Below are 16,114 nucleotides of genomic sequence, written 5' to 3'. Positions count from 1 at the left end.
GCACAATTGGCCCAACTCTTTCCTTGTGTGCCAAAGCAAGCTGCTGGGTGGAAGGTGCAGTGTTTGAGGAGCTGCACAGATTGCTCTTTACAAACTTGTTGGGAGCAATCCTGCTGTTCAGGACCAGCTGCTTTGTTATCTCTGGTTCAATTTCCCACTTTAGTGCTCAAGTTAGGCTAATGGGGGGCGCTTTAGGGAGCCTCTCCATACTAGCTTTAGGTCTTTTTACAATAATGTAGGTGTTAAATTCAATTGCTAAAAGCCCTAGGCTACATTTTCAACTAGTATTGTGCTTGCTGTTTTCATGTTTAATTATTTCTGTGGCACTGATGTTCTTTAAAAGTAGCACTGTTGTAGCGTTGATGGTCTAAAGGCGTTAAGGCAGAAAGGTTTTTATGAGAGCAGCCAGTGTAAATGGCAACACAGGCAAACTTTTCGGTACAGAAAGTGTCAATTTGACCTTGATTTTAGGAGTGCCTTCATCTGTCCTGTTATCCTCAGACTCTCAGAACTTTTACTGAGGGCAGCGTTAGATCAATAATGATTACTTCTCTGGGAACCCCGTTCTCACACACACAACCTGCACATCATCAAGCAATTACAAATTACAGCTGAGGAACGAAGGCCCAGCAGGGCAGGCGGTGATTCTGTGTGGGGGCTGAGGCAGACCAGGGCCCAGCAACACTTGGCCCCACCTGCTGTGTTTTGTCTCTTGATCAAGTGCTGGCTCCTCCCTCTTCTCTTAAAAAAAAAAAAAAAGTTTTGGAGTTTCGTGGTCAGCTGTAATGTTTTGTGCCCATCACAAACCTCCTGTGTCAGTGTGATGTACCCTGATCAAATCCAGCTACGGAGTTGTGATTTGCTGCTAGTCCAATGTACCACATACATTGCAATCAGATTGCAGAGGGCTGTTTCCCCCTGGGAAGTGATCTGCAGAAAAAAACATCACAATTTAATGAAAGGATCTCATTGAGAAGAGAGCTCCTCTTTAGAGGAGAGAAGGAATGGCAGCAGGTCGGCAATGCAGGCAGCCCCCATCCTGACCTACCTCAGTCCCCACGTCTCTTTAAGTTCTGGCTGACTGGGGAGTTGATTTCTACTTCGAATTACAAATATGGTAATTAAAAAAAAAAAGTTTTTGTGAATTTTTGCATGAAGGATTTCTTGTTTCTGTGCTGCTAGCAGAAGATGGGCAGGGGCTGAGCAATCTGTTCCTGCTGCTGCTACTCCTCAGGAAAGCTCCTGGAAGCACTTGCTCCAGCTGGCTGCAATAAGTCTGCAGGCACCATCACTCCAATCACTGCCTAAGCTGCTGGGTAACTCCCTGCTCAGAATCATGGAGGGGAGTCAGCGTGACCTCCTCTGCTGTGATGGGAACCTCCTGTGCAGTGCTCAGGTGTGACAAACCGCTGTCTGCAGTGCTGCAAACTCTTACGCTTAAAGGAAGAGAGCCATTCTCCCGGGGCTGCAATTACCTGAGTGTGACTCTGCAGGGAAAATACTGTAATGATGGCAACTTCAAAACAGGTCCTCTCCAGTCCAGCTCTTAAGTTGCTCTTCAAGAATCTGTGAGAGGAGGAATGAAAAATACTCAGCTGATCTATCAGTGGCTGTTTAACTCAAGCACCTCTGTTAGGATTCTCACCCCTCAGGCTCTGCTGCAGACTTTGGTAGGTCTGCCTTTCTACTGAAGCTGCTTTTCTCCAAGACAAAGAGGAGCTGCAGGAGGGTGTTCTGAGCAGGATCACACCCAGGCCTGCCATAGCATTACAGCTTTCACCAGGCTGCAGAAATGTGTCTGAGCCCAGTGCCTGGCATGTGCCCTGCAGACCTGGGTGCTCGTAATCAAAATGGCAAACACTTCTCAGATGTGAGCTAGGGGCAGGGCTGACCCTTGCCTATCCTATAGCAATACAAAAAAACTGTTCTTAAAACTAAGCTGGAGTCTGTGCAGGCATCTCTGTGTGGATGGCATTGCAGCTGCCGTGCTGGTCCAGGTGCATCCTGACCCTGGAATTAGCTCACGCTATCCCGAGGACAACTTGGTCTGCAGCTGTTGCACATAACGTTATTGCTCTTGCAAAAGGAGGCAGAGATGCAGAGACCTACCAGGCAGATAACGAAAGGCCCGACAAAGAACAAAAAGCAGCAGCTAGTCATTACAGAGATATGCTGCTCCCAGGAAATTAAAAGCACACCAACCACGGCGCACACAATAAACATCTCCTTTGTGTTCGCATAAAAGCACCGAAACCTCTGGAATATGAAGAAATGACAAAGATGCTATCCAGCCCCCCTCGTGGGCTTCACCTGCTCGCACGCAGCCATGACAAAGACGAAACCCGGCAGTCCGACCGTCGCGCAACTTCCCTCCCAGCAAAGCCCAACTCGGGCACGAACACGTGAACCCACGAGCGCGCCCGCGCCAGGGCTGGGCGTTCGCTGCAAAAGGCGCCGGGGTTGAAGCAGAAAGAGAAACGACGCGTTAAATGAGCCGAGCGTCCTCCCGGGCACCGGCGGCGCGGGGGCGGCCGAACAACCGTCGCCCCTCGGCCGCGCCGCTGCGCGCAGACGGGGGCGGTTCCCGTGGCTCCCGGCCCGGCCCCGCCGTTCGCCCCGCCCGGCCATAAAGCGCCGGGGAGCCCGGAGCGCTCGCAGCGCCGCTCCCGCCAGCCCCCCCCGGGTCCCCCGAGTCGTGCCGCTGCCCCGGGGGGCGGCGGTGCTGCCCGCCGCCATGCCGGGCTGGAGAAAGAGCCTCGCCCTGTGCCTGCAGCGGATGCAAGAGGACGGTGAGAGCCGGCCGGGGGAAGGAGGGCTGAGGGATGCGCTCGTTCTCCTTCTCCGTCTTTTGCTCTGATTAGCGTTATTTTGGAGTAGGAGGGGAGGGTCTCTGAGCTTGGGCACGGAGCTCCGCGGGCGGGGGGGTGTCTGAATGCCGTTAAACTTCGCTGCAGCCGATCTGTCCTCTCGCCCTCGGGCGGGGGTGAGCTCTGGCGCTCGGTCTCGCTGCTCTTTCTCCGAGCGGTGGGAGAAAGCCCGAGTGCAGCCGGCCGCCCCGTTACCCGGTTCTGCTGGGGGCATTCTGAGCTCCAACTTCTCGAGCTCCTGGTGCTGCTGCCTTCAGCCGGTGGTTCTTCCCAGCGCTCAACTCCAAGATGGGGATGAGCGGGTTTGCGAATCGCACAGAGGACGCGTGGCGATAATCTCGTTCCTATTGTGCCGCTTACTATTGCTTGCGGCGGCTGCGAATGATTTTGCTTACGTGCTGCGGAGCGAGGTGTGTGAAACGAACGCCGGATCTGCGGCTCGGGGAGGTCGGGAAAAGGCTCCGGCTGGGTGCCACCGCGTGGCGGAGCCCCGAGTCCCGCACAGCGGATCCGGAGTGGAGCCGGGGGCAGCGGTGGGAAAGTTTCAGCCTCGGAAAGCGCGGTTCTGTCGTAATCGCCTGAAACGGAGGTGCGGGGAACGGGACGGGCACGAGCACACTGAGCCTCAGCTTTATTGCCCGTTGCTGCGAGTGTTTAACAGGGAGTTGAGTTTTTTCTTTTGCATCCTTTCCCCACCTGCCTCCCCAGGCCTTGCCGTGCTAAGCAGACTTTGTAAAGGTCTGAAGCAGCACTGTTGCACCGTGAGCGATGCACGGATCAGGGAATTCTCTGGTCCTGCTGATTAGTAAGCGCGGAGAGACCGTGCTGCTCGGTGCCTCGTGCGGGGTCGAGGCTGAGTCGTTCAGCTGCTCTGTCTTTCTGTCGCCGTTTCCTCCCTCCCACTGGCTTTGAGAGAACGCTGTTTACTTCTGATATTCGACCCCTCTGGGATCTCGGCTTCCAGGCACAGCGCTGTTAGGAATCAGAAGTCTTCTCCTATGGAAGAGAAAATCCATCCCCTGTTCCGCAAGCCGAGACGTGCCTGCGTGAATTCAGCCCTGGTGCAGTGCTGTGTAACGCTGCCCTGCTGCGGTTCGTAGGGATGCTCCTGCACTGCTGGACTGGGGGCTCTACAGAACAGGTATAGCAGGGAGCCCTGACGTGCAGCTGTGTAGAGTTTGCCACGTTACTTGATTTATATGCACTGGCTCTCATCTCTGGGGTCTGTGTAATGCATTTCCTCCTCATCTTCCCTTGCACTGACCTCAGCCCCAGCACTGCAGCACATCTCTGACCGATGTACTGGTCTCCACATTGCATCCCTTCAGGTATGTTGGATGCTTTTCCTGGTGGCACTGCACTGATTTCTTTGGGTGGCTTGCATAGTTGGAAGTCAGTGTTAATCAGAGAGGCTTTTCTGGAGTGGATAAATCTCACGGACTGAAGGTGATGCTCTGTCCAAGGGAGAAGCTATGCATCTGCTAAAGAATGTGCTCTATTTGTAGAGAACTTCCTGCTTTCCCCCAAGGCAGCCGGTTTGATGCTTGTATGCAGTACATAGTTCAGTCCTTTGCTGGGCTGTTGTAGCACTGCAGCACTAACAAGCACAGTATGAGCTTTAACTGGACTCTAGAGAAAGTTTTGCATCACGTTATGCCTAATGCTGCCAGGGCATCTCTGCAGTTTGCCAGGTTTTGCAAGCCAACCTCCAACCAGCCTATAAAGAAATACTGACGTCCAGTTTTCCTTATTCAAAACAAGTTGGGTCTGCCTCGTTGGCATCTCCCTAGCTATGCAGATGTGATAATTCTGCTCCAAACATGTGAGGCAGGGAGCTTCTCCCCACAGATGCTCCCTGTCCCATCCGTGTGCTCATTGAGGACTGCAATACTTACTGCATGTTAATGTGATGAGCATCTCTTGCAATTTGCAGCCATTCAGTGCTGGGTTGGAAGCTTCGTTAATCACAGTTGGTACTGAAAAGGTCAGCCATGGTAAATCCCATAGGAAAACACAGGATGAACATGAGCTGTACTGAGGATGATTGCTGTTTCAAAACACCACCCCCAGTGATTTTTTCCACGTGTGTTCTGCCTTAAACCTTCCTTCCAGTAAAGGGAGGGGAGTGACTGCTGACCAGGGTGCAGCAATGCTGCATTCTCTAATTCATCTCAGTTCCTGTGCATGGGTTGTGCGCCTTCCTTTTAAGGCTGGGGGGACTGTGTCCTTGCTGCTCCCAGGCTTTCAGTAGCAAAGGCAGCACAGGCTGATCGCTGCTTTGGGAAACGTGGGCAGGTGGGAGAATCTCTGGGGATTTTGGTGTATCTGAGTGGATGTGGAACCTGGATGCCCAGAAAGGATGAGCTGTCTGCAGACTGAGCAGTAGCGATGTTTTTATCCGTGCTGATGGAAGTAGATGTTATCTGGCTGCACACACTTGTGTAACGTGGGGCTCGGTGGTGGGCAGGCACCCTGTACTGAACCTGACGCGCTTGCCGCCTTTGGCTATGAAGGAATGCAGGATTTGGGTGTAAATTTAGCTTGTTGATATCAATTCCATTCCTCCCCCGGGTGGTTTTCCTCAGTAAAATCAGAACATTTGACTGATACCTTAAAACCCTGGTATGATGCCTTATCCTTAGTTCTAAAATCTAGGCATCTCCTTAAGAAAGCCTGATGTTCTGAAGCCAGTTACTGACCCTTGCGTGAATCACAGGGCAGCTGGAGGGGAAGGGGGGGAGGCAGCAACTCAAAAAAGTGGAAATATCACAGGATTGTGTTGCTGCTGTTTTCTTCTTTCCCTTGTATATGGCTCTGCACTGGTTACCTTGGAAACAGCTGTAGGAGCATATAGGGGCACAGCGCTGCTGTGCAGCCCCGACACTGTGGGCTGAAGTGTCCCATGGTGTGTGGGGAAAAGGGGGTGCAGTGTGGGCTGCGTTGTGGGACAAAGGTGACACAGTAACACCAGTTACAAAATGCCCCGTCCTGGCATTGCTGCAGGAGCAGTTTGGCAGCAGAGTGGCCCCAGGGAGCATTTAGCAGGAAGGTGGTGGTTGGTGGCTTTGGTGGAGTTATTTAAACGTTAGTAGTGGGAAGGTAAAAAATATTGAGGCGGTCTGTCTTGGGGAGGCTGTAATGGCTGGGCTGTAAGGTCAGCCTTTGTATTCTGTCCGTAGGGTGGTGCAGCGGGGTGCTTGGCTCCAGAGCTGTGGATTGTGGTTATGGCTGGAGGTGGGAATCTTTTTATTATTAAAATACGGGCATCAAGGAGAGATGTCCCAATAAGAAAAAGAAAAACTGTGTGCTTTTGTCCAATTAGCAGAAAATGAGATCTTTCACGCTGTTGTGCTCTTTGAGATGCACAGGTAATGTGTAGAATAACTCAAGTGAGCTCACTGTAAAGATCATATGAATTGCCTTTTGTTCACTTACCCATAAACGTTTTGATCTTGTGAACTGTACTGTGTGTAATTTGAAATCAGCTGGAATACTCTGCTGCTTAAAATCGGGTGTGCTTGCCACATCAGTAGTAACAGTCATTCAGAAGGGAGCTCCTGAAGTTGTCAAGGCTTCGTAGACCCATCTCTCAGTGCTGGCTTGAGTCTGTTGAGCTTTCATACAGAGTCCTTTTGTCCAAACCTCTGATAACATGCTCTATTGTACTGGCTCTTAATTTTCAGCTACGGAGTTCAGCTCCATAGCTGTCACTTAGCGTGCAGTTATACTTGAAGGGCTGTTTGATCTGTGCTGAATGCAACGTGTTAAGATGCTCCTGCATGTGATGCTTGTACAGTGCGCATCCAAGCTCTGCTGGAGATGAGGTCTGGCATGCATGGTGTTCAAGAATTTATGGGCTGCTGTTTTGGTGTCGTGCTAATTCTACAGGCCAGTGCTTTCAAAGAAAATTTAAGAAGAGCAGTTCTGACCCTCGAGTGAAGTATGGTGGGGAATTAGGATCGCTTGAAGGCTGTGGTGGTAGTGCTTAAGGGATAATGTTCATTCATCAAACTGATGGGACAGCCAGGGCAAATCCTGCTAGACTTTGATGGACTCTTCTTTATTCATTAATATGTTGATGTGGATTTAGGTGCCCATCAGATGAGGGAGCAGTAGCTGCTGTGCTTGCCTGCTCCCTCCTTACTGGCTGTCTCGCTGTCACGGCGCGCTGGATCCACACTGCTGTATGTGATCCCGTGCTTCAGCTGTTGGAGAACTCATCTCTGAAGAGCAGAGACAAAGCCAGTAGGGTTCTGCAGAATGGTTTTGTTACTGGGGTTCAGGCTGTGGTTGTTTTTTTCCAGCTCACTGCTGTTTAATCCCTTCTTAGTAGGCACAAGCACTGGGAAGCTGCTCAGCTGTCCCTGCAGCCAGACTTGCTGGTGGGGTGGCCAAAGGAGGGCTCTTCCCAGTACATGTGCTCTATGGCAGGCTATCTTTCTGGGCCTAAAACTGCAGACCTTCCTATGGATGCGCTGACTTAGTTTAAAAATGACTGCATTGTTCATTACTTGACTCATCATAATGGAATAAAATTGCTTATTTGGAGTAGAAGCAGGTTTACAGAGGTGTAACTGTAGTGGAATAATTACCAACTCATAGCTTTGTAGGTGAGCCTAAGATGCCAAATCAGCCAGTTTTATAGCTATACAACACACAAACAGGCTTTTTTGAAATTTTTTTAAGCCAGGCCCAACCCCTGTAGTTGAAAGCAGTGATCTTGGCCTGGAAGACCTGTGTAACTTCTAGGGCAAGTGGGAAAAACAAACAAACAAATGCCTTACTGTCGTCTTTTTTGCAGTGGTCTCGTTTTCCAGAACCTGGCATTTCCTGCAGCATGTCCTGGTGAGGACGGCTTGTGGATGGGCTGTGCTTTTGTCTGCGTGCATTGGGCTGAATGTGGTTACACTGCATTAGGCTCTCTGTGCTCCTGGAACCAGTAAACTTCTGCAGCTTGACCGTGGTGTAAGTGAAGTCTTATTCCATGCTCTTAGCGTGGGCATTTTGTCCAAAACAGAAATCCCGTGATGATGGCCTCCATAGCAGATGGTAGCTTCTCCTTTCTGCAGCCTTTGGTCTGGGTGAACACACCTCCCCACGGCTGGGTCTGTGTTCTGTCTGGTTGCACTTGATCTTCCATGGGCTTGTTTCATTGAGAGGAAAAGTAATGAAGCTTTTCATATAAAATTCAAGTAGGATGATTTTTTTTCAGCGCTTTCATTTGTCAAGAGTCAATTACCTTTCCTCTGTTCTCCCTTTTTTTTTTTTTTTTTTTTTTATTCCTCTTTCTATTTGGAAGATGAAGAAATTCAAATAAAGTAACCCAAACAAACTGTAGTAGCGGGGAGATCACCACAGTTCTCACTTCCCCCTCATTAATGTTAGATATTTGGCAGTTAGTAATTACTGGCTCTTACTTTAGAGCCAGAATTATTGTTTTTGGCTCTGGCAGAACTTGCTGATTCCACCAAGCACTGGGAATGCTGCTTTCCCCTGGGAAATCAGTTCATTCAGACACGCTTCTCTCCGATGGCTTCAGGTACCTCGTGCTGAGACCACTCTGTCTTTAAAGAGAAGGGGCTACAGAGAGCACCATGCATCAAGCTGTGGTCAGATCCATGTCTTGTCTGTGTGTTGGAGCAGAAATGTCAGTGACCCTGCCAGTAATGCTGCTCTCTTCTGACGGGTGGAAACCTCTTGCTGAGGCTGCAAAATAAATTCACTTCTGAACTCTGGATTCTTTCTTCCCTTCCTGTTTTCCATTTAAATCCAAAAAGAAATCTGTTCTTGAAGCAAAACGTAGGTAACGGTATGGTATCCAACACAGGATTGTGCTGGGTGTTGTGCCCTTCTTACCTTTGGCCTCACTTTGGTGATAAGCTGTTGCTGTACCATCAGCCCCATAGACTTGGATTGTAGGGGGCAGTTGCTGTTCATTTGCATCCCCTTGCAGCAGAAGCCTTGAAGCTTCAGCAACAAGCAAGAAGTGAAGAAATAAGCAGAAAAATAAGATGAGGCAAACTGCCAGGCAGCATGACAGTTTTACAGCAATTGGTGATGCTGAGTTGCTCACTTCTCGCTTGGTCCCAGTGTGCTTTAATGATGCAGACTCAGACCTTTGTGTGTTTTCCAAAGATGTTTCCAGGTGTGGAGGCTCAGTTATGAAAGCATCTTGCCCTGATCCACTGCATTTGGCTACCAGGAATTCAGTGAAATGTGTTGGGGCTGTCTCAATGGGACAGATTTAGCAAGGAAGTGGGAGGATGAGTTAGTAAATATTTGTAGCAGCTTTCCTCAGCACTCTGCATTAATCCTTGGTCTTATCTTTCTTGTGATGCAGGGCTGGGGATGGTGCTGCACTGCAGTCAGTCCCCTTTTCCCTTGGGACCTACATGAGGCTTTTTGTTCCATCAGGAAGTGCTTCCAGGTTGATTAGAAGGAATGAGGGATGGAGAGGAACGAATTGTAGTGCTCAGTCCCAGGAAGAGCCAGCAGAGGTCCAGTAGCAGAGCTGTGTAACAGCAAGGCAAGAGCTGCTTTAACTCTGCAATGCAGAAATCAATATGAGCAGCTGAAGAGTAAGACTAGAACACACCACTTTTTTTTTTTTTTTTTTTTTTTTTTTCTGTGGTTAAATAACACTTGCAAACAGCTTCAGGCTAGTAGAAGGGCTTAAACTGTTCCTTAACACTGGAGCCACAAGTTCTGGGAGCTCCTTGGTGGGTTGGGAGGTGCCTGTGAATAACCCACCTCTGTCCCCATGTGGGGCTGCATGCTGCTTCTGAATGGCTTCACACAGAAGTAGGCTCAGGCAGGCTGCAGAGCTCCAGCTGTGCATTTAGATGCTGTGGCTGTGCTGCTTACTGGTCGTGCTTTGCTACTCCTGTTGTGTTTCATGGGCTGTCCCTTTGCATCCTGTGTGAACTCCTTGTTGCATTAGATAGCTGCTGTGTTCCTCAGCAGGTTTGGCTGGGGTTGGAGCTGCAGGTCCCTTTGGCCCTGTGGGTGGCTTTGGACAAAGTTATTGCTTGATTTCTTGGGGCGGTGGAGGCTTTTTCTGTCAGCTGAAATTAATAGGACTGCTGACCTCAGCATGTCCCAGTTTTCACATCTGGAAGATGAGTACTGACTGTAGTGAAGGTTGTGATGCTCTGTTCAGAACAGATACGAAAGTGAAGTTACTGAATGTAGCTTCATGGCCATCTTCCTCTGCTTAGTACCTTTACACCTGGAATTATGGCAGTTGTGCAGCATCCTTGAAAAAGACCAAAAATGATGAAGAGTATATCTCTGCTCTGCGATAGATGTGCAGTGCTTGAGGGATGTCACAATTCTCTCTCATCGGTCCCACTGCTTCCCCAGCCTCTGGAGGACCCATTTAAGCTTAGCACAAAGCTCATCTGTTGCTCTTGCTTTTTAAATCATATTTGTTCTGCTTTTCCTCCTCTACCATCTGCAAAGGGTGTTTGATTGCATATGGAGGTAGCTTCTGGTTTTATTTGGTCTGGCCATTGCAATTGGCTTTTTCTTTTTTTTGTTGTTTGTTTGTTTCGTTTTTTAGCACATCCTGTCTTACTCTTTGTTCCTTTAGTCCATGCTGTCACTGGGCTCACAAGGGGGGCTACACAATAAGTGGGCTGAGGGCTGGAAACAAGAATTTGCAAGCTAGCTGGGACTCTGTCTCTGGGGCTTGCAATAAGGTAAGGATTGCTGGCTGTGGTGTCTCTTCACTTAGAGCTGGACTGAGCAGCATCCACGTGCCTGTAGCACGCTCTGTGAGCCTGTGCTGCTCCTGCTGCCCTTCCTGCCAGCCAGCTGCCTCTTGCCAAGGGTCCCGTGTTGCCCCGGAGCAATTCAGTGACAGACAGCACTGTGATGAACATGATCCAGTTTCTGCCTCTAAATAATGGAGAGCAGATGGCTTTAGGCCAAGGAATGCCATCTTCTGTAACCCATCTGCTTTTCCCCCCTCCACAGCCTCTAGGGGCTGCCCAGCATGGTGTGGGGATGCAGATTCCTGGCTATGATTCCTTGCTTTGCCCCTGACCTAGTGAGCACTAAGTCCTCAAGGTGCTGTTTTCCTTTGCCTAGCTCTTCCCTCCTGCAAAACCATGTTGTGAAGTTTGACGGTAGGCTGCAGTGTTGCTTCTGGGTGCTGTCATGGTGTGGAGTGCAGTGGTGGAGGAACTTCTTTCACCTGTTGGCTTTGTCCCAGCTGTGAGCTGCTTACAGAAATCCAGCTGTGTGCAGCTGGCTGTGGGAGCTCATCCTCCTGCATCCTGTGAGCTGTGCTGAATTGTGCAGCTGGGAGATCCCTTGTGCTCAGGTTTCTCGACCCCCTGTGTGGAAACAGGGATGTTTGCAGCAGAGTGTAAGGGAGAACTGCTGACAAAGCAGCTCTTGTGTTACAGAGGCAGGTGGTGATGGCCTCCGTGATATTCTATTCAGAGAAATATCCTGTCTGTGAATGCGTGCAGTCTTTTTGATGTGCATCTAACTCTGGGGTGGAGTGACTCCAGTGGCAGTGCTGTTTTCCATAGCCCTTATGTAGGCACCAGATCTCTTCTAGCTGTGCGAGAGCTGTACCCCCGTACAGTGGGGGTGTTGTTTTGTTGAACTTGCTGAAGCAATAAATAATGATTTGGGGATGGGCAGGGGCAGCAAGAGAGCTCATTTATTCAGCCACATGAATGGAGGCAGCTCCCTGTGTCTTGGCCAGGCACAGTGTGGCTCTCCTGGCGTGTGATATTGCTATCTGGCTGGGAGAGGAAACAAACACAAAGATTTGCCCAATGTTGCAAAAACCCTGTGTGGGAAGATGTCCCCTTCCCAGTTGGTGGCTGCTTCCTGGCTGAAGGACACGACCCAGCACTGGCAGGGACCTCTAGGGTCTGCCTTCCCTGTGAGAGAGATATTAAAACCCCAATCATCCCAGATAATCCTATTTCAGGAGCTCATTGATTTTTAGTGGAGGGAAGTGAGTTAAAATGATGAGTCACTGACCTATTTGAAAATGAACAACCTCCTCTCAGTGTCATTAGGAGTCGATAATGGATCATCCTGGTCTAGAGCTGGTGGAAGGGAATTGGGGGGGGTTGGGAGCCTCATGCCTGCTGCATTCTGCACTGTGTGAGGAGACTGCTGGCGTGCACGGGTGCTTGTCTGTGGGGGAAGAGAAAGGACATGTGGATGAAAGCCAAAAATATATTGATAGTGTAATATGTGCATGGTGTAATAGAAGTGAACCCCCACTGCGCTTGGGGTCGCTTCTGTTTGCTAGTGCACCTTTGGCTTTTCCCTGTGGGTCTCCACGTTACCTTGCAGCTTGTGTATGTTGGGCACTGTTTGTTTGCTTTCTGCTGTCCCTGCAAGCAGCTGTGTCCAGCTCTAGGTGTACTTTCCTTTGACTGACTACAGGTGAGTTGTTTGTGGCTTTCTGCCCTCTGCCACGCTCTGCATCTCTTCTTTCCTGTCTTTGGTGCCTGCATGGGGCTTTGGGATAATCGAGGGGAAAGCTGGCTACCAACATCTTTCGTAGGTTTTATGCCAAGCCATGACTTTGGGAATTCAGTCAGTGTTGTATGCAGGTATGATCAATAAAGCTCCTAGTTACGTACTTCACTGTTAAGTCTTAGCTCATTGATTTAAGGAGTTACCAGGAACTAGGGAAATAACGTGGTTAATTAAGTTAATTGGATTGCAAGGTCTAGAGGGACTGTGCCTTTCTGCCTGCTCTCTGAAGCACCTCGACACCTCTGTCACTATAAAATAATGACTTTTTCTTTCCACCTGCTGGGAGTTTGAACTATTTAGTTGCTTTAAAACTATTTGCATTTCAAGATGACTGATTTCTCCATGAGCCATGGAGTGTTACGGCTTTGGAGAGCAGAGATGAGATGGGGGGGTTCCTAACAGGGCTCAGCTGAGTGATCTCAAGGATCTGGATCCTTGTGTGAAGTGGCTGTTCCTGCTCTTAGCAAAACACCTGTGGTGAATCTTCCAGTCCATTGGTGTGTTGGTGCTGTGTATGTTGGCCTTGGGGTTAATGTTAACTATGTTGCCCTTGCCATATAGCAAGGCAGGTAGAAAAATAATATATTGGGCTCTAGATTGAGACACTGTGACGTCTGTTTTTCAGGAAAATAAGTGAACAGATCTGCCTCTAAAATGGAACATTATTCTAGATATATAAAGTGAGATCTAGCACAGAGGTATTCTTCTGGAGCTGGTATTTCTTCTAATTTATAGCTACTCTTCTTTTTCATGTGAAGTGGAGACTAAAACCTCCCATTATGGGCCTGTAATTTATGTATTCAGAATTTTACGAATGTTATCTTTCAGTGTTTTTATGAAGCTCTGCTGTGGAGGTGCTAAGATAAGGTTATATATTAAATATTGGCCAATTCTCTAAGAGTAAAACTGAGCTTGTAAATTACCAGAAACGCTCTCCCTCAGTGTGAGCTCACTCTCATACTAATTTCTTTCATCTGCTTTGAAGAGTTAGGGGAGGCAAGCTGTGTAAATGCAGGTTGGGTGAAGGAAATATGCCTCAGGTTGCACTGGGGGAGGTACAGGTTGGGGGTTAGGAAGAACTGCTTTTCAGAAAGTGTGGTGAGGCACTGGCATGGGCTGCATGGAGGGCGGTGGAGTCGCCGTCCCTGGAGGTGTTTAAGGAACGAGCAGATGTGGCACTGAGGGATGTGGGTAGTGGGCAGTTTTGGTGTCAGGTGGGTGGCTGGACTTAAAGACCTCAGCAGGCTTTTCCAAGCTTTATGACACTGTTCTGTGGTGTCTGGAAAGCTCGTCTCAGTCCAGTTTCACTGATTTGTTGCCAATAGAAAACCAGATGGGTTGAGGTTCCAAACTATCATGAGTCTGATACAAGTCAACACTTCCACTGATGATCCACTGAAAGGAAGGAGGACCTGCTTGTGCTTCCAAGCAGCACCAGGGTGCCAGCTGCTGCAGCATCAGTAGCATGGATGGGAAGTACAGGCTTGAACATATCTAGAGATGCCTTCAGGAAAATGTGCTGGTTCATGTGACTTCATAGGGAAAACAGGGAGCAGAAGACATCAAGGATACATGGACCAAATTCTATCCACAAGTGTGAATCAAGGCTTCCATTTTTTTTTTTTTTTTCCCCTGATATTCACTGGTTCTTAAAGGGAAGAGGGTGGGGGAAAAGGATGAGTGGGGTTGCTGAAAAACTTCTGTCTTTCATTGATGCATCAAACGGAGCAAAATCTTGAAGCTGCATTTATCCGATCCTTTAAAGTTCTAAATGTAAAAGCTGAGCTGTCTGTGCTCCTGACCCCCTTCCTGGGTTTCCTGGGATTCCCTTCCCCATGATTCCAGTCCTGTGGGCACCAAGGAGTCATTCAGACCTGGGAGTCAGCTTGTCAGTCAAAACCTCAACACTTCTTATTTTAGAAACGTGGTACCTGCTGCCTCAAATCAAGAAGTGGGAGTAATGCAGCAATTTTGTTCTTGGCATGGCTATTTTTTTTCCTAGGAACGTTGGTTTTTTTAATAGTGAAACAAATTGTTCTAGAAAATCTTAGTATTTCCTTTGTTCTATTTGCGATGACATAAAGGACCAATTGCCCACCCCACCCCACTGTTTTCTTAGGAAAACTTACTCCCAAATGCTGCTAGCTGTACTTGTATCAACACACAGCAGAACAGTACAGGAAAAAAAAAGTGCATTTAAAATTAATTTCTATGGGAGAAACTTGGAACACTCTTTTTTTTTTTTCTCTTTAATTGCCAACTAGAAAACAGTCATATTGTTCCTTTTATTTTTTTTTAAGCATTTCTCAGCCAAAATTCATTGGGGGAAAAAAAAATCAGCTTGTTTGCTCCCAGGAGGAACTGACTGCTGCAGGTGATTGGAAGTATTGAAGAAATGCCCACCCCAACAGCAGCTCCACAGGTTTTCTGAAGCTGTCTCAGCGTTGCACAGCTGGAAGTAAGAATCAGTAGTGCAGTAGTGGGGTTTCTCTCACTGCACATGAATGTGTTACAACCCTTGCCTGCAGACACCTGCGTTTACAGGAGATGGCTGTCACCTGGATGAGGGACTGTCTGCTTGTCTGCAGTGCCTGATGTATGGGCAGTCTTACTGCCATCAGGAGCAAATTTTTGGCTGCACTGTAATTAAATGGAGGGCAGTGGCAGTGTGCAAAGCAGTACTGGGTCCTTCTGTCTCTGCTGTGCTGCTGTCTCTGTGGATGTGAGTGGGAGAGAAGAGAGTGCTGGGGTATTTGGCTATTGGTTCATCACAATTTTGGCAGCCAGTTTCCATTGCTGCTCACCAGCTCCAAGCAAAGCTGCTGTACTGCATCTCCTGGTGCTGTAGGAGCTCTGTGTCTGGCCTGCAGCTTTCCCCATCATGGCAACCTGAGTAAGTCAGGGTTTGAGATGTGTGACCAGGACTGTGATGTTTGGGCTGTAACTCATTATTGCCTTCCTTGGTGTTTAAAGCTTCCTTGGCATTTCTGTAAACGTCTCTCCATCTTCTCCCCCAGCTCACTGCAAAGACCCTGTTGTGTGGGATTACCCAGCAGTGATAGATGAGCTCCTCCTGTTAGTGTTAGCAACACACTTCCTCTAGCTAATTTCCATGGCCTTAGTGCTGTTGGCTCTCAAGTTCAGTTTTGAGAGCTTGTGGTTATGTGTGGAACTGAAATGAATTGAGAAGCAATGTTCCCAAAGGGCTCCTCTGTTTCACCTCACCTAGAAGCTTTGTCACGCTGCTAGCTCAGTTCCTACTTCTTTAAACCCACTGGAATACCAATCAGTACAACATAGCACAAGAGGAACTTTCTCTTTGGACTTCTTGCACTGTTTTAGATCTACTAAACTGAGTTATTTGGTTTGCAGTCCTGCAAATTACATATGGAAAGTGTCCATTCAGCTTTTTCAGGCTGTTGAGTCACCTGTGAGGCTGTCGCTCTTCTCTTTCAGTAAGTGACAGTGGAATGTAAACCCTGGTGTTTGTTCAGGTTAAAGCACTTCTTTGAGCAGCAGAAGTCTTCTGCCAGTCTTACTGCCAAGGAGCAGTGCTGTTATGGGCACAGCACTACCTGTGTGGGTACAGGCAGCTCTCAATAGTGAACCTGAAATCCTCTTTTCCAGCAGTGGTTGTTGGTTGCCAGTGTAATCTTTAGCCCAATGGCTGTGGCAAGCGTGTGCCTACTTGTGTTTTGTCATGCTGCCTTTGTTCTCAAGCCTTGCTCAGCAAA

The 16,114-nt window shown here is 48.6% G+C and overlaps 1 protein-coding gene across 2 annotated transcripts in view; it reads left to right on the top strand.

Moving 5' to 3' along the window:
* Positions 1 to 2,641: 2,641 nt before the first annotated feature.
* The window catches only part of GRIP2 (glutamate receptor interacting protein 2), a 218,533-nt gene continuing 205,060 nt past the window's right edge, over positions 2,642 to 16,114 (top strand). For both annotated transcript variants that reach the window (XM_048957647.1, XM_048957643.1), the window contains exon 1: positions 2,642 to 2,789. In XM_048957647.1, the coding sequence (XP_048813604.1) occupies positions 2,735 to 2,789 (55 nt within the window). In that variant the 5' untranslated portion in view covers positions 2,642 to 2,734. The remainder of the gene's footprint in view (positions 2,790 to 16,114) is intronic.

Source organism: Lagopus muta, chromosome 11, assembly GCF_023343835.1.
Source record: "Lagopus muta isolate bLagMut1 chromosome 11, bLagMut1 primary, whole genome shotgun sequence".
Classification (NCBI taxonomy): domain Eukaryota; kingdom Metazoa; phylum Chordata; class Aves; order Galliformes; family Phasianidae; genus Lagopus; species Lagopus muta.
This window is presented reverse-complemented; position numbering and strand designations above follow the sequence as displayed.